The sequence below is a fragment of the Gymnoscopelus microlampas genome (genome assembly GCF_963454915.1).
Source record: "Gymnoscopelus microlampas genome assembly, chromosome: 15".
NCBI classification, from domain to species: Eukaryota; Metazoa; Chordata; class Actinopteri; order Myctophiformes; family Myctophidae; genus Gymnoscopelus; species Gymnoscopelus microlampas.
In genome coordinates this window covers 45,925,269-45,948,047 of record NC_139952.1, presented here as the reverse complement: position 1 = coordinate 45,948,047, position 22,779 = coordinate 45,925,269, and the positions used below count along the sequence as shown (strand labels likewise).

General features: G+C 39.9%; 2 protein-coding genes across 6 annotated transcripts in view; both read left to right on the top strand.

The window, feature by feature from the left end:
- The first annotated feature begins 260 nt into the window (after positions 1 to 260).
- The window catches only part of LOC311062256 (serine/threonine-protein kinase/endoribonuclease ire-1-like), a 48,415-nt gene continuing 25,896 nt past the window's right edge, over positions 261 to 22,779 (top strand). Inside the window, exons 1-7 of the mRNA XM_084081145.1 lie at positions 261 to 834; positions 950 to 1,116; positions 1,198 to 1,418; positions 2,325 to 2,505; positions 2,833 to 2,981; positions 3,955 to 4,164; positions 18,412 to 18,442. Coding sequence (XP_083937271.1) covers positions 537 to 834; positions 950 to 1,116; positions 1,198 to 1,418; positions 2,325 to 2,505; positions 2,833 to 2,981; positions 3,955 to 4,105 — 1,167 coding nt within the window. The 5' untranslated portion in view covers positions 261 to 536 and the 3' untranslated portion in view covers positions 4,106 to 4,164; positions 18,412 to 18,442. The remainder of the gene's footprint in view (positions 835 to 949; positions 1,117 to 1,197; positions 1,419 to 2,324; positions 2,506 to 2,832; positions 2,982 to 3,954; positions 4,165 to 18,411; positions 18,443 to 22,779) is intronic.
- Positions 12,067 to 22,779, top strand: part of LOC311062252 (serine/threonine-protein kinase/endoribonuclease IRE1-like) — a 34,011-nt gene continuing 23,298 nt past the window's right edge. The window contains exons 1-10 of one of the 5 annotated variants that reach the window (XM_084081136.1): positions 12,076 to 12,122; positions 12,636 to 12,920; positions 14,777 to 14,872; positions 14,948 to 15,236; positions 15,491 to 16,093; positions 16,205 to 16,365; positions 16,449 to 16,669; positions 17,036 to 17,207; positions 17,385 to 17,533; positions 18,080 to 18,394. In XM_084081136.1, coding sequence (XP_083937262.1) covers positions 12,645 to 12,920; positions 14,777 to 14,872; positions 14,948 to 15,236; positions 15,491 to 16,093; positions 16,205 to 16,365; positions 16,449 to 16,669; positions 17,036 to 17,207; positions 17,385 to 17,533; positions 18,080 to 18,257 — 2,145 coding nt within the window. In that variant the 5' untranslated portion in view covers positions 12,076 to 12,122; positions 12,636 to 12,644 and the 3' untranslated portion in view covers positions 18,258 to 18,394. Of the gene's footprint in view, positions 12,123 to 12,635; positions 12,921 to 14,776; positions 15,237 to 15,490; positions 16,094 to 16,204; positions 16,366 to 16,448; positions 16,670 to 17,035; positions 17,208 to 17,384; positions 17,534 to 18,079; positions 18,395 to 22,534; positions 22,645 to 22,779 lie in introns of those variants that run through there. The other 4 variants (XM_084081134.1, XM_084081135.1, XM_084081137.1 and 1 more) reach the window with 4 other exon arrangements.

Genomic DNA, 22,779 nt, shown 5'->3' with positions numbered 1-22,779 from the left:
ATCAAACTCAGAATTTGAAGTTTCCATGACTACCATCAACAGGACCCAATGAGAAGAAAAGGAAAAGAAAGGAGCTGAGAGATGACCCCGATGCTAGTACATCAACAACACCACATGACCCCGATGCTAGTACATCAACAGGACCCAATGAGAAGAAAAGGAAAAGAAAGGAGCTGAGAGATGACCCCGATGCTAGTACATCAACAACACCACATGACCCCGATGCTAGTACATCAACAGGACCCAATGAGAAGAAAAGGAAAAGAAAGGAGCTGAGAGATGACCCCGATGCTAGTACATCAACAACACCACATAACTCCGATGCTAGTACATCAGCAAAATCACGAAAATGGCTCCCAGTCAGTAAAAGATGGAGGCCTCAGTTAGAGAAGCTTGTAAACATTAATGTTAAAGTTACAAAAGTTAAGAGTCTTGTGTTTGGGAAAGGTAAAGAATTCCGAATAGGAGAGGGAAGTCATGGAGTTGAGGTCTTCTTGGGGTTAAGAGCTGATGGCACTGAAGTTGCAGTTAAGAGAATGTCTAAAACCTGCAACCTGTACGACGTCCTGAAGAATGATGAACAACATCTACGTCTTCCAGAGCTTGATGATCCTTCGATTGTACGATACATTGACTTTGTAGAGGATAAGGGCTATGGGTACCTTGCTCTTCAGTTATGTGAATACTCACTGGAAGAATACACTAAAATCACAACATTTACAGAAGAGGATAAGAAACAGCTTGCAAAACAGGTTCTCAATAGCTTAAGAATTCTTCATTGTCAGGATAGTAAAATTCTCCACCGGGACATCAATCCTAAAAATGTCTTGATTGGTAAGAAAACAAGCAAATAATATTCATTATAAGAATTATAAGAAACTGTGTTAAATTTATTTTAATCTAAAACATCCCTGATCCATGTTATTATATTGACCAACTTTCCCCGCAGATATTCAAGGAAAGGCAAGATTGGCAGATTTTGGAATAAGCCGACGAATAGACAAAGGAAAAACAACTCGTCACACAAGCGCTGCAGGAACTAAATCCTGGATGGCAAAGGAGACTTTTGTTCCCTTGGGTGAACTTGTCAGATATAAAAGAAGCACTGATATCCAGGTTAGTTTTTTATCTGTGAGAACAATTTAATTCATGAGAAAGACAAAAATATCTTAACTAATTTTCTTGCTCATTCTTAAGCCGGCTGGTATGTTGATATATAACATCCTTTCTGGAGGACACCATCCTTTTGGCGACGACTGGCAATGTGAATTCAACATTAAGAATAACAAGCACAACCTGGATCATGTTGATGATATGGTCGCTAAGGATCTTGTTGAGTGGATGATCCATGGAGAACCAGAGAGAAGACCTTCAGTGCAGCAATGCTTGGCTCATCCCTTCTTTTGGACAAACAAATGGTACGAGCTTTTGTTCCACATGTTATTCATTAATTGATCTAAAAACAATATTTCAGCATATTATGTTAATCTGTTTGATCAGACAGTAAGGTGCTCATATACTGTATAACCAATATGTTTGAAGAGAATCAGAATCTACTTTATTGTCACATCACTGGTTTACAGGTGTAAATAAGTGGATAAAATGTGTTTTTGCCTAAGCTCCATCTTTTTGTTTTCCAGAAAGGGTTAAAACGTTAAAATCAAGCGTTTAATACGCAAGTCAAAGAGAACATTAAAACAAATCAAGATATCTACATATATACACATAGCATAAGACCAGCACATACAGTATGTACATTAGGTTACCTATACACATAGCATAAGACCAGCACATACAGTATGTAATTAGGTTAAGGATAAGTTGTGAAAGTGGTGACACATTGGTAGGTGTACATAGCGGCAGGTAGTGGTACGGTAAGTACATGATTAGACATAATAATAACACATAGGGCAGATATGTACATGATTAGACATAACAATAGGGCAGATGTACATGATTAGACATACTGTAACAATAATAACACACAGGGCAGAAACTACACAGTGAAAACAGATACACATGACAGGTCCACAAGGTAAAGTAAAGCCTGCACAGAGGAACATATCATTGCTGTCGGGCAGAAACCTCTTATGTCCATATTTGAAATTTCTGTTTTTCCGTAACTGAACGCCCTACTTGATCATCCTACAGCTTGATCATACTACAGCATACTACAACTAAAGCTTGTAGATCTGCTGCTTTTGCTTCTTTTGAATTTGAATCCTGAAAAGTAACAGTTTTGGACGTACTGTATGAGGTTTCCACCAGACAGAGATGATATCCACATGAAGAGTAGACTCATGTTTTCTCTATTTTCTTCCCAGGAGAGAGGAGTACTTGACAAAGATTGGAAATCAAAAGGAAGTTGAGATGTATCGAAAAGCTGAAGAGAACAAGAAGAACAAGAAGGCCATGGATGAGGAGGAGAAGAAACTCATCCAGGTCCTCATCCCTGCATTAGACCAGTATGCTGAGCAGGGACAGTTCAACGCATGGAAACAAAAGGTTTGTTTATTACTAATAATATGAGAAAGCTGTATGACCATTTAAATGCATTTAAATGCCTTTGTTTTTGACATATACAAATACGCCTTTCTAAAGTAATTAAAGCATAATTTCATGCTCACATCCATCTTTTAGTTCTCAAGCCCATAGGCTACTGTGTGTTTTTAAGTTGTACTGTGTGTTTTTAAGTTGTACTGTGTGTTTGTAAGTTGTACTGTGTGTTTTTAAGTTGTACTGTGTGTTTGTAAGTTGTACTGTGTGTTTTTAAGTTGTACTGTGTGTTTTTAAGTTGTACTGTGTGTTTTTAAGTTTACTGTGTGTTTTCAGTTCAGAGAAGCTGAGGAGGAGACCAGGCAGTTGTTTGAGGTGATGGATGAACATAACATGAAGAAAGGCCCTGATGGGAAGAAGAAGAAGTTCTACTCTGGCCACTCATTTGGACTGCTGCGCTTCATACGCAACCTCCATGCACACTAGTAAGTTGAATTACATCAAAAGAAAGATAAGTCATTTCCATTCATTTATGAATAAAGACATATTTGTTTTATTTTATTCTAAATGTGTGGAGCACTTCTCAGAGCATTTTTCTGGATGATGAAAAATCAAATAATAATAATCACTCATACACAAGCACAGAATTCACAGAACAGTACAGGCCACCAGTAAACAATTGGAGCATCCATAAAATACATCTCATGAAGAAACCCATAGCTTCACATTATGTGATGAGAACTGGCAAAGTGTCCACATGCACAGAACATTAAAATATTAAAATAATATACATTCTCTATTGCAGTGGTTCTCAAAGTGAACACTGTGGTTCTCAAAGTGAACTCTATTGCATTGGTTCTATTGCAGGGGTCCTTGAGGAGGTTCCAGGGGGTCCCCATAAAAATGTGTTGATTTAGCATCAAAATCAGTTTACCATTAGTAGATCTGCTGTTTTCAAAGATTTTTTATAATTTTAAAACATTTGAACAACACAAATATTGTATTGGGGTCCTTGGCACAATTTCTTTTTCACATGGGGGTCTGTGGTCAAATACATATCATGAAAATGTTTGAGAACCACTGCTCTTTTGAATATTGTCTATTAGGAGCCATGGAGCTGAATTAAATGATGATGATATTTCACTATTTGACTGGTGATAATGGTTGTTTTGTTTTTATGTGCACTTAATTTTGTATCCTACGTCTGTTTACTTTGCATTGTTTGCTCTTTGTTGTGTGTTTTTACCTGTACAGCACTTTGTTTGACTCTGTCATGTGAAATGTGCTATATAAATAAACTTTGATTTGATTTGATTACTATTTATAAAATCAGACATTTGACCATATGGCAGACATAGTGATATGATTTTAATTTAATTGATTGTGGTATCACTATAGCTGTGAATGTGGTCACCATCAGAAGTAGTGATTTGAATGGCCGCTGCTTTGTGTTCACAGTGCAGAAGCTGCAGCTGGTATCAACCTGATGGAGATGTTTCCTGGTCTGTTTGGATGCGTTTACAAGTTTGCCAAAGAACAAGACTGGAACTCAAGGCCCGCCCTGAAGGAGATGTTGGAATTCTGTCCCAGATGTGCGCTCACTTCCTAAACACAGTAGAAGATACAGTATCAGCACCAGTGCTGCATCCACAAGACATTGAGAGTCATGTTCCATTCTACCAGTATAAGAATCAGGACTCAATTACCTCAAGTACCTTTTTCCTATATACTTTTATTGTAATTCATTCTTGGTTTTACAATATTTACATATCCTTGATTTTAATATTTACTTTGTTTATACACCTATTATGCCAATTTCAATGGCATAGCCCAGCAAGCATAGGAGTTGAGGAACCAGCAGCATGTCAGCCTGAGGTGGTCTCTGTGTCAGTGGATCTTGGGTTGGGGTCTTCTTGAAGGGTCCGTGTCAGTGGATCTTGGGTTGGGGTCTTCTTGAAGGGTCTGTGTCAATGGATCTTGGGTTGGATCTTGAAGTGTGTGTGTTGCTGTATTAATTTTTTGTGAACATACAATCATTTCTTATGTTAATGTGCCTTGATATTCTACCTCTATCTCTATTCCAATGGGTTTCAAACTTTCCCTGATCTGGGTGGCTATCTAATCTTCTCTGCCTACCTGTCATTCTGGCTTCTCTCCTGGCTGTGCTGCTGTTCCTGCCTCTCTGCTGTCCGTTGCCTCACCTCGCTGTCTGCTGCTGACCATCAAGTTTGCAATCCCACCGCCTCCCCGGCATCCACCTGTAGGCTCTGTTTCTAGATTCCTCTTGGGGGTCTTAATTCATTCCCTTTAATTCTAAATGTTCATGCTTACAGGGAATGAATAGATTCAGAGCCCTGACGCCAAACTATGCTTCATATATCTATGCTCAATTATGCTCAATGAAAATATATTCTAAAATCAATCTAAGTTGTCTGACTGAACCACTGTTCTATTCCACCTCTACCTCAGATGTATCTGGAACTAGGATGTATATGCATCTATTGATAAGACTATATTCCAGACTCTGCTGTTTATTTCTGACTTTTCTTTACTTTTTAGATTTTTTATATAATCCAGATGTTCCCATTTAGGCTTCGTACACCTTTCTACCTCCTGACAGGGTTGATGCACCCCCGATCCCCCACACCTTTAAAAAAGCAACAATAGCAAAACAACTATCATTGCGTATTTATTGCCACTTTACAGTTTAATCATTAAAGACTCTGTGCATTTATTTATTTTTTCAAATGTATTTTATTAAAGATCTAAATTAAACATAGAAAGGAAATGTTTTAATTCCATGCCACCCTTAAATATTTCCTGTCACACACCCCCTCAAGAGGCAGCTGGATGCACACTTTGGGAATCCCTGGTATAATCCAATGTTTTATTTAATATATATATCTATATATCTATATACTAGAGTCTCGAGACCCCATCCACTGCACAGGGCTTTGCGTTTGTTGGTCCCTCCGTGTCCCTCTGTCTGTATGTATTAAGTAATAAAAAAAATAAAAGGGGGGTGGGAAAATACATGGGGGACCCCCTCGTGGAACCCCTGGGAGCCGCGCAAAACATCGTGGACCCCTTCCGACCCCATATAGATCCACCGTCTTGCTCCCTGTGGCTTTTGTTTTTTCATGAACCTCCTTGCTTTTCTGGCGCTTGTTTTTCTCCAAACTGGCATCCCAACCTGGCATCCCGACTGACTGCCGAGTCGGGTGACTGTTAGAGGCTGGCGCGGGTAACTAATAATGTGTTGTTTGGGATTTGCATGGCACGGAGATGATGGACATATTAGCGTGAATGTAGTGGGATAGAGACATGACCAAAGAAAAATGTAAGCAAGAGCGGGGGTTTAAGCGAAAGACACGCGTCTGTTGTTGTTGTTGTGGCGATGCAGAGATTTCAATGGCCGCCGCTTCGTGTTGCTTCGGCTGTGGCCGTCGGCGTTCGGTTGTGCTCGCGGTAAACGGTGTTAAAGTGTTTCCCCGTCCGCTGTTGTCGTAATGTGGTGAGTAGAATTAATTATGTTCCGAGGAGGTAAATGTGTAGTGAGCAATGAGAAGTACCCTACGCCAACTGTAAATTCATCGCGCACGTTGTGGCTAGTGTGGTGGTGACATGTGATATGTAGTTGTTGTGTTTAGTCCAAATCAATGGTGTGGGTATGGCATCAGCGGCGAGAGGTCCAAATGAATGGAGTGGCTGTGGCGTCAGCGGCGAGAGGTTGAAATGAATGGAGAGTGGGTGGCGAGAGGTTGAAATGAATGGAGTGGGTGTGGCGTCAGCGGCGAGAGGTAACATTCAATTGTAAAGATAATGGTCTCATTTATTTTAATTTTAGATGTATTAAAAAGGTATTTAAAGGTCCTTAAATTGTGCAGATACCCTATACACACTTATACTGTAACTGTTGGTTTGTGTACTGTTGAAGAAAACCATATTGAAAATCATCTGGGGACCCTCCAAAATTATTTGTAGACCACTCTGCTCTACTCCAAAAGCAACATGGCCTAGTTATTTTGAAAGAGAAATGTCCCGCAATATAATACGTTTAATTTTTAAGATAACTGTTATAATCGCAATGTTACACAGGAGGGTGTGCTTTACCGTGATGTTTGATGAACTCTACTCCGCCTCCTTCCTGACCTCACCACTGGCTTGCTGCCAATAATCAAGGTAAAGCAAACCCTCTCAATTGCTTAATTCAAAATACAAAATCTTTTCAGATGGGGATCCGTGGCCAAATACTGTACATGTAATTTTGGGGGTCCTTGACATGAAAAAGTTTGAGAACCACTGATATTACAGCATATGTTTTTTGTTTTTTTACTTCACCAGAAGCAAAGATTTGAGTTACAAATGTTCACTTTGAAAATATATATATATATTCTGCACAAAGATTTGCACAAATGTTCACAATTAAAAAAAAAAAAAGCAGATATACAAGCTCTTAGCGTGGCCAGAGAAATGTAGAAATGACACGGATGCTTTCCCCGGTACAGTAGTCTTGTATGCTGTTCTGGGCCTGTAGTGCCCTGGTTACACCTACAAAACCTGTATCTGTGTCTCTGAAACATTTCCATCTGTGCTTGTTGTGGGATTAAATGCCACTTGTTGCATTCTGTAGGCTATTTTGAAACCAAATGGACCCCTATATGATTCCATTTGTACACTCTTAGCGTGTACAGTATTTAATATTTATTTATTTTTCATTGAACAAGTTTTGGTCGAGGGAGTGAGAGTCGCAAAGGTGTTATTTTACGTCTGTTAATTCTCTCTCTCTCTCTATCTGTCTCTCTCTCTCTCACACACACACACACACACACACACACACACACACACACACACACACACGCACACGCACACACAGACTCTGTCTATCTCTGTCTCTCTCGCTCTCGCTCTCGCTCTCTCTCTCTCTCTCTCTCTCTCTCACACACGCGTGCAACACACACGTTGCCTGTGTTGCTTAATGCGTATACATGTGCGCGTGCATGAATGAGAGAGAGGAGGGGGGAGAGAGTGAGAGACGGGGGAAAGAGAGAGAGGGGGGGAGTGAGAGAGAGGTTTAATATGTGATTTGGTTACTTATGTTTTTGTGTTTATTTGTGGAGCATACTTAGCTAGGGGTTGAGCAGCTGACTGTGTGGGATGGCAGCTTCATTAATTTGTACTGTAGCATGTTGTAATCTAACCTCACCAAACAGGTTATGTTATCTCTCGGTAGCCTTGTTGGCTCTGCTCTGGCATTTTTTCTGACATGTTTGTTAATGTGTGTCTGCCATGCACCCACCATTTAGGAACGGCTGCTCTAGCAGACTTAAAAATGCACAGGGATTTTTTTATTGTATATTATTGTTTGTCTTTAAATGTCTCGATGAATTGAATACACAGGACCTTAATGGAAACAAGCACTGAGGGCTTATCTGGGTTATCCTTTTAGCATTCTTTTGTATAAATCTGTGCAAACTGTTAAAGTATTCATTCAATCAATCAATTGCCCGGTGTGTGTATTACGGACTGTAAAATATGTGCACGCTATCCTATCTCTCGCCCTTTCTCTTGCTTGCCACCCCTCCCTCTCTCTCGCTCTAATGCCCAGCTAGGTGCTGCTATGAAGAGGCGTTTGTTTCTGTCAGCGGGGAGGTCATGACTTTAGCCCAACCCAAAGCTCAGTCTACAATACAATATATGATTATATTGAATGCACAAAGAAATGAAGGGTTTTATCAGATATAGTCTACTCCAGTAGCCTACGGAATCCTTGGGGAGCTGTGTCAGAACAGTGTGGGAACCAGTGGTCTCCCACAAGAGATATTGTAAACATTCTGACCTCATGTACATTGTACATGATCAGAAATAACCTCCCGTCACCAGGCTTTCACCAGGCAGTATAGGCTACCTGTGGAAAATGTATGATTTCCCTATAGGACATGTGATGAATGTCAGGAGACAGTTGGACCAATAAAGGCATGTGTTTTGTTATATATAGTATTTTGCACTATCCAGGCCTTTACCCAGGCCTGTACCGGGACAAAAAGTTGCCCCTGGAATTTAATGCCTTGATCGACCCACTTCTGAAAAGTGGTCACCTAACGTGCCTTAATTACAGATATCTTTATGTGGCTGTTCTATGATAAACATACTGTATACAGTCCTCCTCTCCTCGTCACATGACCCAACCTGGTTGGTGGTGTGTTTAACAGTATTGCTGTATATCTATATCAATATCTATATATATATGTATTTATATATATATATTATTTTGTAGTCCTACTCTTCATCTGAGCGTCTCTTCAAGCCTACTGTTAGCTGTCTACAGTATATTTGTGTATTCCCTCCACATACATTCACTACAGAACAGAGGTAGGCTAAGGTTGAGATGGTTTGGATGACATGTGAAGAGGAGGGATGAGGGCTACATTGGGAGAAGAATGTTGAAGATGGAGCTGCTAGGCAAGAGGAGATGGAGGTGGCTGGAGTGACTGAGGAAGACGCAGAAAACAAAAACTGATGATCCACTGTTGCCACCCCGGTAGGAATGAGCTGAATTCTTCTGTACTGTGAAAATCTTTTTTATTTTGTACATATTTTGTATTCTTTTCAAATATTGTTTCTTAATGTGTTTATTTTGCTGTCTTAATGCTTTTAAGCAAAGCACTTTGAACTTCCTTGTTGTTAAAATGTGCTGTTTTAACCTTTTGTGTGTGTGTGTGTGTGGTGTGTGTGTGTGTGTGTGTGTGTGTGTGTGTGTGTGTGTGTGTGTGTGTGTGTGTGTGTGTGTGTGTGTGTGTGAGCGAGCGTGCGTGCGTGCGTGCGTGCGTGCGTGCGTGCGTGTGTGAGCGAGCGTGTGTGTAGGCTGGGTGTGGTCAGAATCATCATAAAACGTCTCCTTACTGATTTCGTCACTTCTCTCTTCTCTCCTCAACCATACCTTGTCACTGCGCAGGTGAGTTTATACTGATCAATAATATCATGTATGAAGCTTAAAATATTTACTGATTAATAACATCCTACTGTACTATTATAAATCGTTCTATCCTACTTCCTAGTACAGTAAGCTACTGTACTACTATCCCATAAGGCACCATTAGTTTAGTGCAATTTCACAATGTGGTGACTCTCCTGAACCAAAGGTGCAGAGCGGCACAAACATGAAGAATGTGTTTTTAAATTGTTTAAAAACATTTTAAACTGCAATAGAGACTTTTGTTATAAAATTTGTCTGACTGTATATTTAGTCGATTTTATGCCACTGAAGACCAGGAAACATACCTCTCTCCTTCCAGGTTGGCTATGATATAATACCCACCTGTGCAGGTGTAAAGATCACTTTACACTCCGCTCCCACATTCCATTCCACCACACTTCAGTCCTTGCCACACACGTGTCTCCATTCCCTCATCAGCCCAGCCACTTCTCTGATTATTCACAAACACATGAACTGCCAGTTCATACTTTGTCCTCTCTGTATTCTGCCTGGAGTTTTTGGTTGTTTGCCCCGGCCCTCTTTGCATTTTGGACAACCTTACTACTGCCTGAATTCTCCAGTTGTAGGCTTGCCTTTTCTGCATGTATTAATACATACTTTGATTGAACTCTTCTGTTTGTTGTAGCTGTGCTATTGGGTTCTATTCACTCTGCATTCCTGACAACAGGGTCTTGGAACTATCTAACCCATCTGAAACTATCAGATGGGTGAGAGACACATGGATGAGTACCAGCACATTTAGTAGTACAATAGTGAAAGACACCCTTTCCATGCCGGCCGCATAGGTTTTGGTAGCCAGAAAAGGGTGTGTCAGACCGTTCTGGGGTTGACTGGGTTGTTGTACCATCCGTTCTGGTTACCGTGTGTATTGGTCTCTTTGAGATACAGGAAGTAAAGCCAGATGGTGTTTCACTGTCTTGTGTCTTGCCTTTAATTTTTTTTGTCTTGGGCCATACTTTCAGTAGTCTTATTTGTTGGAAACACCTACAGTGTACAGCTCTGTGCCATCACAGCGTTTGTCGATAGGGAAGGAATGATGAAACATTAATGCTGCAAGGTCCTAGCACTCCAGGATATTTGCAACACATTGTCAGAAGCAGTATTTATAGTGTTAACACTAAAATACATAAATAAATATGTTTCGGGGCTGACACTGGCGATTAGAAATAGTATTTAATATTGTGTTGAAGTTGATCACATTTACAGTATGTGGAATGGTTGTGAAATATACCAGGGAAAGATTATATCAAAACAACTTTTGATTTATTGACAAAGTTGTATTGTATGGCTTTAATAAAGAATACATTTCCAAAGACCAATATACATCAAGATGACAGTAAACATTAAGAAACATCCTGTTTCTAGTGATCAATTTAACTTCAGACGATACCAAAACCTCAGTGTCAATAACATTCTATGATTCTCATGTGGAATTTCAAGTTTAATTTCAAGTTCTTGGAAATGTCATGAGCTCAAGATTCACATGTCTATAGGGGCCTATAGGCATATTAAAAGAAAATGTCTTACACTGTGTCCCTGATAGCTGTCCTACTGTCTATCTCTCCTACACCTACACTGTCTCCTGTTAGCTGTCCTACTGTCTGTCTCTCCTACACTCTCTCCTGTTAGCTGTCTTACTGTCTGTCTCTCCTACACTGTCTCCTGTTAGCTGTCCTACTGTCTGTCTCTCCTACACTGTCTCCCTGCTAGCTGTCCTACTGTCTATCTCTCCTACACTGTCTCCCTGTTAGCTGTCCTACTGTCTGTCTCTCCTTGAGCAAGAGAGCAAAAAGGATAAAACATGTTGAACTCCATGTGCAGATTGTTCAAACCGATATTGCACAATGTACTGTATACAAGGTATCTGTACATTATGACTTATTGTATTTTTTATATAATGTTGATGTTTCTATTGCTGCTATAGTATTTAGCGATGCTGTCAGGCAAAAACCTCATACCTCCGTATTTTAACTTGATGATTTGTTTTCGTCATACTCCAGGCTCACACAAAAGTAGCAAAAAGAAAAGACCAACCTACAATTCACAAAGCGTCACTTTGTGACATTTTGTTTTTTCAGTCAGGGACGGATTAACCCCCGTGCAAGCCCCTGGGCCGATCATCTTTTAGCCCCCAACCCCCACCCTCCCCGTGTGCGTGCCACCCACATCGGGGCAGTCAGGTGGGTGCAGCACGCAAACACACTGCCCGGGTTTTAACCACTTAAAGCCCACATGGTTGAGTGGAGTCCCCCAGGACTCTATACTAGTGTCTTTTATGTTTTGTGTCATTGTTGTGGGTCAAGAAAGCACATTAGACATCATACAGGATTTACAGTCTGTAAACTGAAGTACAGTATGTGCATGTAGTAACATTCTGTAACATTCTCGCTGCTTGTACCATTTGAGTGAGTGACACAAAATCCTTCTCACCACAGCTGTAAATATAGAGTAGGGGCCCCCAAGGGCCCCTGAAAGTGAAGGGCCCCTGAGAGTCGAGGGCCCCGGCCACACTGACCCAATGGCTAATCCGTCCTTTTTTCTGTCTTCCTCCTCTCTCTCTGTTGTTCTCAGGTGGTTAAAGTTTGCCATCTAGTGGACAATTTGTGGCATCTTGAACTGTAAAGGACAGGTAGGCTATGTTTAACAGACTGATCAAACTAATGTGACGATGAGCTTGTTGAAATACACTGTAGATATTCACTGTAAGTAGAAAGACTGTAGACATGTTTTGCCTGAATTTAAAGAGCTTAAAAGTATTTTTGTTTACACTTTTCCTTTGGATCTGGATGTTGTCATAAATGTTTACAGATCCTCTTCATAAAATCCTGATCAGTTAAAGTGTGTATGTCCTATCTCATGTTATATTGTGCATACAGTACCAGTATTTAATGTGAATGGCTTTACTTTCATTGACTTATGTGACATCCCTATTTTCGGCCTGTCATTATAGGTGCAAACCTTCAAACATTTTCGAAAATCTACAATCTCACGAGCGTTGTGATGCGACACGCTGTGAGATTGTAGATTTAATGTGTATTACATGATGTGCATAACTTCAACTAAAGCTTGTGTCCAATCTCTTCACACCCAAAGCTTTAAGATAATGAAGCTGAGATGTAATAACACCCTCTGTTTGTATCAGGAATCAGCCATGGGGACACTTAAGGAACGTATATTACATACTCTGGAGGTTCTGAATGAACAGCAGTTCAATATTTTCCAGTGGTATCTGCAACAGCCTGATAACCTTGAAGGCCTCCAGCCAATCCCAAAGAGAGATCTGGAGAACGCTGACAGGATGAAGACTGTTGATCTCATCGTGCAGTCTTACTCCAGTAATGGAGATCAGATCATGCTGAATATTCTGAAGAAGATCTACCGGAATTATCTACTGGACAGGTTTTCAGCGATCCCCAACGTACATGAGGTATGTGCACTGTCCAGAAACTGAACACAATGGTTGTTGTGTCTGAAAGCAGTCACTAGTTCAGTAAACACACTGATGTACATGAGCATAACTAATAACAAATACACATGATTTCATACACAGACACTTGGCAATGATTTAAGTAATAATACACTGCAACCCCCCACTCTCTCTCTCTCTCTCTCTCTCAGAGACACACACACACGCGCGCGCGCAGACACACACACACACACACACACACACACACACACACACACACACACACACACACACACACACACACACACACACACACACACACACACACACACACACTCTCTCTCACTAAAGCAAATAAAAGGTTAAGCATGGAGCAAATTGAACAATTATAGGGGTGTGGAGTAACCTATCACCAACCCTTCACCGTCTAGACAGCCACACATCACCAGTCTATTATCAACTTCTTGGTGTAAGAAGGCTGGCATACAACATAACAAAAAGAAACTATAACATAAATAAACAGTAAAGATAAATAATGCCAAGAAAAGAATAGAAAACAAATGTAATGTATAAGTATACATTACATAAACAAACATTAAGGAAGGCTCAACACCTGGAAGCAGGGGTCACTATAGAATGAGACATAAAGTACATCAAACAGAGGGTCAGACACACAGCAGGTATGGCCTCAACTTAAAATCTAAAATGAGCATCTACCAGAGCATTACACGTAACAGTTACAACCTGTCGTATCAGAGACCAGAGGAAAAGCTGCATGTTAAATTAAGCTTTTATAGTGAACCATACAATTTGGAAACAAGGAAGTGGGAGGTGCTATAATAGCCTCTCTGGCCAAACCCACAAGACATTTACTTACTGGCTGCTAAAGCATTGGAGCTCAGATAATGTTTAATGTAAAATACATACGATTTATATAGCGCTTTTCTAGGTGCTCAAAGTCGCATGTTCTGAGCTCATCTAATCCCCTCCCATCTGGGGGCCCACTTCAAGACTAATGTGCCCACCATCATGTAACCACAGCTCACCACAAAATATCACATTTGCATTTTACTGTGTAGGTCAGAGTGCCATAAGGTAACGTTAGAACTCAATTCCACACCTCAGCCTCCCTGTGCAGTTTCTTAAACATGATAGATCTCTTAGATCACTCAAAGCCTATGGAAACGTTCATATTGTCCTCTCCCAGGCTCACTCAATAATGTCTCTCTCAAGAAAGCATTTCATTATACATCCACTTGCTGAGGGCATTCATTTACTGTCTCTATCACTAGCAGTCATGACTGTTTCAGTAAACTGCACAAGGTATCCTGAGGAACACCAAGTTTCACTGTGTGCATAAGGAAATCATGACAGGAAACGGTTTTATCTCCATAAAAAACATACTATCTTTAGGTAGCCAGCTGAAATGTGACAGGTTACTGTGAGGCACAGTATCAGGGTGTAAGAAATACAAATAAAAATAATCATATGTTTCATAACAACATATGGTAATTTAACTATGGTAATTTTATTACAATGATCAAAATGTACACAGTAAGGAGATGACTTCATTACGTAAGGGAATTATTTAAATATTTGTATAAGAATGATTCTGTCCTTATACAAGTATAAGCAGTTGATCACTATATAACTATCATCATTATAAGCGCACACACACGCGCTGACTGAGCAGTCAGACCATTCATACATGCAGTAACTGTTTAATCTATTTGGCTTTGTTTTCACTGACCTGTTGGTCTACTCTATATGTAAATACATTAAATTAATACAAATACATTAGAACCATGGATTGTACAAATGAATACCTAAAGCATTTAGACAATGAAGCTGAGGTTAACATTCTCAGTTTATTCCAGGAATCAATATCGGACACGTCGGACACACTTGAGGATCATACAGACACACTTGAGGATCATACAGACACACTTGAGGATCATACAGACACACTTGAGGTTCATATGGACACACTTGACGATGAGGTTCATATGGACACACTTGACGATGAGGTTCATATGGACACACTTGAGGATGAGGATCATACGGACACACTTGACGATCGTATCGTGAATGCTCTGGGTGAGCTGAAAATCACAGACTTTCAAGAGTTCAAGCGGCATCTGCAGCAAACTGATAACCTTGAAGGCCTCGAGGCAATCCCATGGAACGAGCTGGGTGAAGCCAACAGTACAGACACTGTCGTCCCCCTGATAATGAAGTATTACCCGGATGTTGCAGAACAGATCGTGATTAATGTTCTTCAGAAGATCTGCAAGTATAATATTGAGATACTGCGGATGTTTCCAGGCATACTCGAAGGTAGGTGAAAATGTTATGCTATTAAAACATTAATGCTATTAACACTCCTGTAGATTGTAGTGGGAAATTCAAACACGTAATGTGACAGAAACATATTTTGGGACAATCTTAACCCGTTAACATTACAAACACAATCAGTGCCCACAAGCCACATTTAATATGTAGGAGATGTATGTATTCGTAGTGTACATTTAAAACTGCCCACGATATCTAATCAAACCAAACTCAGAATTTTACGTTTTCATGACTACCAGCAACAGGATCCAATGAGAAGAAAAGGAAAAGAAATCAAGAGGAGCTGAGCGATGACCCCGATGCTGGTACATCAACAACACCACATGACCCCGATGCTAGTACATCAACAATACCACGAAAATGGCTCCCAGTCAGTGAAAGATGGAAGCCTCAGTTACAAAAGCTTGTAATCATGGATGAAAGTGAAGTTAAAAAAATTAAGAGTCTTGTGTTTAGGAAAGATAAAGAATTCCGCATAGGAGAGGGAAGTAATGGAGTTGAGGTCTTCTTGGGGTTAAGAGATGATGGCACTGAAGTTGCAGTTAAGAGAATGTCTAAAACCCACAACCTGTACAACGACCTAAAGAATGATGAACTACATCTACGTCTTCCAGAGCTTGATGATTCTTCGATTGTACGATACGTTGACTTTGTAGAGGATAAGGACTATGGGTACCTTGCTCTTCAGTTATGTGAATACACACTGGAAGAATACATCACTGAACTTCCAGAACAGGGGAGGAAACGGCTTGCAAAACAGGTTCTCAATAGCTTAAGAATTCTTCATTGTCAGGATAGTAAAATTCTCCACCGGGACATCAAGCCTCAAAATGTCTTGATTGGTAAGAAAACAAGCAAATAATATTTATTATAATAATTATAACAAGCAACTGTGTTTAATTTATTTTAATCTAAAACATATTATTATATTGATCTACCAACTTTCCCCGCAGATAGTCAAGGCAAGGCAAGATTGGCAGATTTTGGAATAAGCCGACGAATAGACAAAGGGAAAACAACCTGTCGCACAAGTGCTGCAGGAACACCATGCTGGATGGCAAAGGAGACTTTGGTTCCCGGTGTTGTCAGATATAAAAGAAGCACTGATATCCAGGTTTGTTTTTTATCTGTGCGAACAATTTAATTCATGAGAAAGACATACAAATATCTTAACTCATTGTCTTGCTCATTCTTAAGCCGGCTGGGATGTTGATATATTACATCCTTTCTGGAGGACACCATCCTTTTGGCGACGACTGGCAATGTGAAGTCAACATTAGGGGGGACAAGCCCAAACTGGATCATGTTGATGATATGGTTGCTAAGGATCTTGTTGAGTGGATGATCCATGGAGAACCAGAAAGAAGACCTAAAGTGGAGCAATGCTTCGCTCATCCCTTCTTTTGGCCAAACACACGGTACAAGTTTTTTTTCCCACACGTTATTCATTCATTCAATCATTGATCTATAAACAGTATGTCAGCATATTATGTTAATCTGTTTGATCAGACAGTAAGGTACTCATATATAACCAATATGTTTGAAGATAATCAGAATCTACTTTATTGTCACATCACTGGTTGTAAATCTTTTTTCATTGGTACTTAGGTCCACAAAGTGGCAGATATGTGCATGATTAGACATAATAATAACACATACTGTAGGGTAGAAACTACACAGGCAAATAAGAATCCACATGACAGGTCCACAGGGAAAGTAAAGTCTGCACAGAGGAACATATCCACATGAAGAGTAGACTCATGTTTCCACTATTTTATTCCCAGGAGAGTGGAGTACTTGAGAAGGATTGGAAATGAAAAGGAAGTTGAGAAGCATCGAAAAGCTGAACAGGACGAGAACAAGGCCAAGGATGAGGAGGAGAAGGAACTCATCAGGTCATTGAAGGCATTAGACCAGTATGCTGAGCAGGGACAGTTCAACGCATGGAAACAAAAGGTTTGTTTATTACTAATAACATGAGGAAACAGGAAAAACACACTTTTACCTTTATCGTTTTGTCATTATTTGATTCCTTCTGTTTATTTTTTATTCCTTCTTTATGTTCTCAAATCCATTTGATTGTACTGCGTACTGTGTGTTAGTGTTGTTAAGTTGTACTGTGTGTCTTTCCAGTTCCGAGAAGCAGAGGAGGAGACCAGGCAGTTGTTTGAGGATATGGATGAACATAACATGAAGACAGGCCCTGATGGGAAGAAGAAGAAGTTCTACTCTGACAACTCATTTGGACTGCTGCGCTTCATACGCAACCTCCATGCACACTAGTAAGTTGAATAAGATCAAAAGAAAGATACGTCACGTATGACATATTTGGTTTATTTAATTCTAAATGAGTGGGGCATTTCTCTGGATACAAAGCAAAACAATAAACACACACACACACACACACACACACACACACACACACACACACACACACACACACACACACACACACACACACACACACACACACACACACCTAGAATTCACACAACAGTACACTACAATTAGGGCATCCATAAACTACATCTCGTGAAGAAACTCATAGCCTCACATTATGTGATAAGAACTGCCAAAGTCACCACATGTACAGGACAAATATATTTTTTAAATTAAAATAATATACATTATCTATTGAATAGTGTCTATTAGGAGCCGTGGAGCTAAATTAAATGATGTTTTACTATTTATAAAAGCAGACATAGACCATATGGCAGCCATAGTGATATCATTGTAATTTCATTGAATTGATTGTGATCTCACTATAGTTGTGAATGTGGTCACCGTCAGAAGTAGTGATTTGAATGAGCACTGCTTTGTGTTCACAGTGCAGAGAAAGCAGCTGGTATCAACCTGATGGAGATGTTCCCTGGTATGTTTGGATACGTTTACAAGTTTTCCAAAGAACAAGGCTGGAACTCAAGGAAGGCCCTGAAGGAAATGTTTGACTTCTGCCAGGGAGAAGATTGGGACCCATGCACCCGCGCGCAAAGCGTGCGTGCATAAGTCCTGTGCACGCACACGCGCTTTAAAAAGGGATGTCCCGGATGTCCTGGATGACATCTGTACCCTTCATCCCTGCCTGTCCTCGTCCCTGACTTCTGCCCGCTTCCTGAACGCAGTAGAAGATACAGTATCAACATCCACAAGACATTGAGAGTCATGTTCCATTCTACCAGTGTAAGAATCAATAGCTACTAGAGCAGACTCAAAGTTCCTTTTTTTCCTGTGCACTTTTTTATTGCAATTCATTCATGGTTTTAATTATTTCTTTATGTTTTATATACAGCCAATGATGCAAACGAGCTAATTTAGAACAAAGTAAAACAAAAACATAATTACACAATTCTTTATCTAAATTCAACACTCAAGTCCATATAGTAGGCCTATATCTGTATTAGTCAATACATCTCATTCGACTTCCAAAGAAACAAAATCAATAATTAATATGAATTCACTCAAAGTGACCTGAAGGACTCTCGTGAATTGAGATTCTAAAATGCAATTAAGCTGTCGGGCAGAAGACTTTGTATCCCCTTATTAGTGGGGCTTATTTCCTATTTTCCTATTTTATACTTTGTCATGCGAAAAAAGTGAAAATAGAAGAACTACAAACTCAGAACGTGTTGCAATGCTACAAAAAATGTGAACGTTTTGGAAAAGAAATTTGTGGTTAAGTCTGGTTTTATAAAATATTTAACCAATGAGAAATATTAACGGGTTTGTGAATAATAATCATCAGAACCCCGGTTCTTATTTCCATTTCCTGAAATGTAATGAATATAGAAGTTATCCTCGCGACACTGACCATATAATACATTTGTTTAATGTTTAATGTGCCTTGATATTCTACCTCTATCTCTATTCCAGTGGGTCTCAAACTTTACAGGCCCCCCCATAATCATATTTCAATTCATATTCAATTCATAATTATTATGTTTTGTTTGACTCGGTATGTTGTTTGACACCGATAAATATTGTGAAAATAGCCGATCTACCAGCCCCCAAGGCGTTGTGAGCTTGTAGATCGGCTATTGTCACAATCTTTGCCTTTGTAATATTTGACAATTTGGCCAATGTTTGAACATTTTTTATACTATAGTTTGTTGGTTACTTTTGATGCTCCAATGGTCTTATTTATTTTCAATTGAGAGGTATTAAAAAGGTCTTAAAATGTGCAGATAACCCTGTTTACACTTATACTGTATGGTGATTTGTTTACTGTTGAGTGAGAAAATAATGTTGCACATTAATCTAATCTTCTGGGGACCCCCCAAAATCATTTGGAGACCATCCTGGGGGTCCTGACCCACACTTTGAGTTCCACTGTTCTATTCCACCTCTATCTCTACTCCACCTCAGGGTTTTCTGGAACTGGGAATGTATTTTGGTTTCTGGTCTTATAAATAGAATTTCCTCATGTTTCGCTTATCTTTTGATAAGACTATATTCCAGATTATGCTGTTTATTTCTGACGTTTCTTTACTTTTTAGATGATGTTTTTTTGTGTAATCCAGCTGTTCCCAAACATTTTAGACTTCGTACCCCCTTATTTGTCCTGACGGGGTTCATTCAACAAAAAAAGCTTCATTATTAAAGAAATAATATCAAATTAGTATTAAGTGCAATATGTGCAATTGGCTGCATTTATTGATTTGTAAAAAATATTTACAAATATAAACAAAATAAATGTTTTAATTGCATGTTTGAAAAATCCCTCTTGAAATATTTTTGTCAAAACGCAGGATTTCTTAATATAATTGCATCGTGGCTATGAGTGTGTGACTCTGCTTTTTCCTTTATGGAGAGATATTAATGTGATCTTTATGTCTTGTGTTGAGACATCATATCCAGTGATAGTGTTCTTTATAGAGAGATATTATATTTCATAGAAGCATAACCATTTTTTAAATAACTTGACAAATATTTTATAAAGATGATAATATGCATTCCCAACTCTATAAAGTAACAATATGATCCTTCAACATCTGAATGGAAAAAAACTAAACTGAATGGATTATGAATCATATTTCTTTTTATTTCAGGTGTAGATAGATAGATAGATAGATGGATAGATAAAATAAATCATTATAGTGTCCTGCATCACAAGATAACACATTTTAATTATTCTTTTTTGACAATCTACAATCAAGCTCACAATGCATTTCAGATTGGCTATTTTGCCCAACTTAAAGAAGAAAAAAAGAAAAAAATGTATTTTATTGTAATTAAATTATCTAATGTAATTTATTATAATTTTTAATACATGTATTTACCAATAATCAATGTTTGTAGAGGCCGTTTGTAAGGCCTTTATCAATGTTTGTAGAGGCCTTAAAAATGAATTCTAAAATGCACGGGGAGCCAATGGAGTGAGGCCAAGACCGGAGTGATTCGATCACATTATTTCTCTCCTGTGAGGAGACAGGCCAGCTGCATTTTACACCAGCTGCAAGGGACTGAGTGATGACTGGTCAATTCACGCATAAAGGGAGTTACAGCAGTGTTTCCCAAACAGGGGGCCGCGACTCATTTTTGGGTCGCGAAACCATTTTTATAGGTCGTGAGAAAACATCCCTTCATTTTTTGTTTCCTGCATTTTGCTTTTAATTATTGTTATTCCAAAAGGGCATTTGGCTCTATTCACAGAGTGAGGCACGATGATGAAAATCCTTAAGGCCTATGGTGTCCCTCCCAACCTACTCTGGGCAATAGAGACCATGTGTAGGCAGGCACTAGGGTCAAGGTGGTGACCCCATGATGGCAACAGTGAGGGGTTTGACATCCTGGCTGGGGTAATGCAAGGGGACACAGCCTTGGCCCCCTTCCTCTTCATCATAGTCCTGGACTATGCTTCTCAGGAAGGCCATCAGTGGATGAGAGCAGGATCTTGGCTTCACTCTTAACACCAAGGAGGTCGAGACGACCCATTTGGTTCCATGTGTACACTCTCTGAGAGTTACAGACCCGTAAGGGTCAATGTGGTTCCATTTGTACACTCTCTGAGAGTTGCAGACCCTTAAGGGTCCATTTGGTTCCATGTGTACACTCTCTGAGAGTTACAGACCCGTAAGGGTCCATTTGGTTCCATTTGTACACTCTCTGAGAGTTACATACATACTGTACTGTACAAGGGTCCATTTGGTTCCAATCCCAACTATCAATCATTTTGCTGGGGACCCCCTGGAACCCCCTCAAGGACTCCCCACCTTCTCCACTCTACACTACAGGTCTGTCTTCCAAAGAGTTCCACAGTGTTCCTGTGGGAGGCAGCATTGCTCTTTCTATAAGCTCTCAACGCCTTGGGGTTCAAGTGGTTAATGTAAAAAAGAAAACTTTCTATCACACAAAGGTTTGGTGGCCCCCCTGTAGAAATTCTGAGGACACCTATAGGGGACCCGGACCCCTGTTGAAGACCCCTGATCTAGCCAATGACAGCGGAATGAATGTCACACCGGGATATGGGATTAGAAGCCTTCTAGGCTGGGATCAATTTGTTTGAATATTGATCCCTCTTCTGATTCCATTTTGAGGAGGCCATAGCTGACTGGTTTGTTAGCCCACCTAGAACTCCGAGGGTCCCGGAGGTCCCAGGAACAATTCCAGCTCAGCAGTGCTGGGAAAAAAAATGTTTTACTTAAGTAAAAGCATCAATACTGCAATATAGAAATACTGTGTTAGAAGTAAAAGTACTAAAGTACTGGCATCAAAATGTACTTAAGGCCTACCAAAAGTAGAAAGTACTTATTAGGCTATGCAGAATATGTCCCATTTCACAAGTTTTCAAATATATAACAGCAGATCTACAAGGTTGCGATGCTCACAATGCTTTGTGATGCAACGCATTGTGAGCTTGTAGATCTGCTATTTTCAAATGGAATCTGGCCCGGTCCACGTTAGAACCCACCATACGCTACTGGTGTGTGTGTGTGTGTGTGTGTGTGTGTGTGTGTGTGTGTGTGTGTGTGTGTGTGTGTGTGTGTGTGTGTGTGTGTGTGTGTGTGTGTGTGTGTGTGTGTGTGCGTGCGTGCGTGCGTGTACAGGCTGGATGTGGTCAGAACTTATTTTTAACTCTATGGGACAGAAAGAATCGTATCAGCTCATTCCAGTTTATGTCACTTCTCTCGTATCTCCTCAACCATAGAGACTTGCACTTGAGTAGGTGAGTTTATACTGATCAATAATATCATGTATGAAGCTTAAAATATGTACTGATTAATAACATCCTACTGTAATGTTATTAATCTTTCTATCCTACTTCCTTAGCAGGATTTGGGTCCGACTCCGAGTCTCCGACCGTTACTTCCGGGGGTCTCTGGATTTGACAGGGGGGTCCGCGACTGTGTTGTTGTATCGACCTCTGGTTACCGCGTGGATTAGTCCTTGAGATACGGTAAGTAAAGTGGAGATGGTGTGTCGCTGTGTCCATAGAGTTATAATATATCGGGTGTGTTTGTCTTGCCTTTTTATTGTCTTGGGCTAGCTGTAGGCCTAGTATGCAACCCTCGTAGACGTATTTATGATTCTG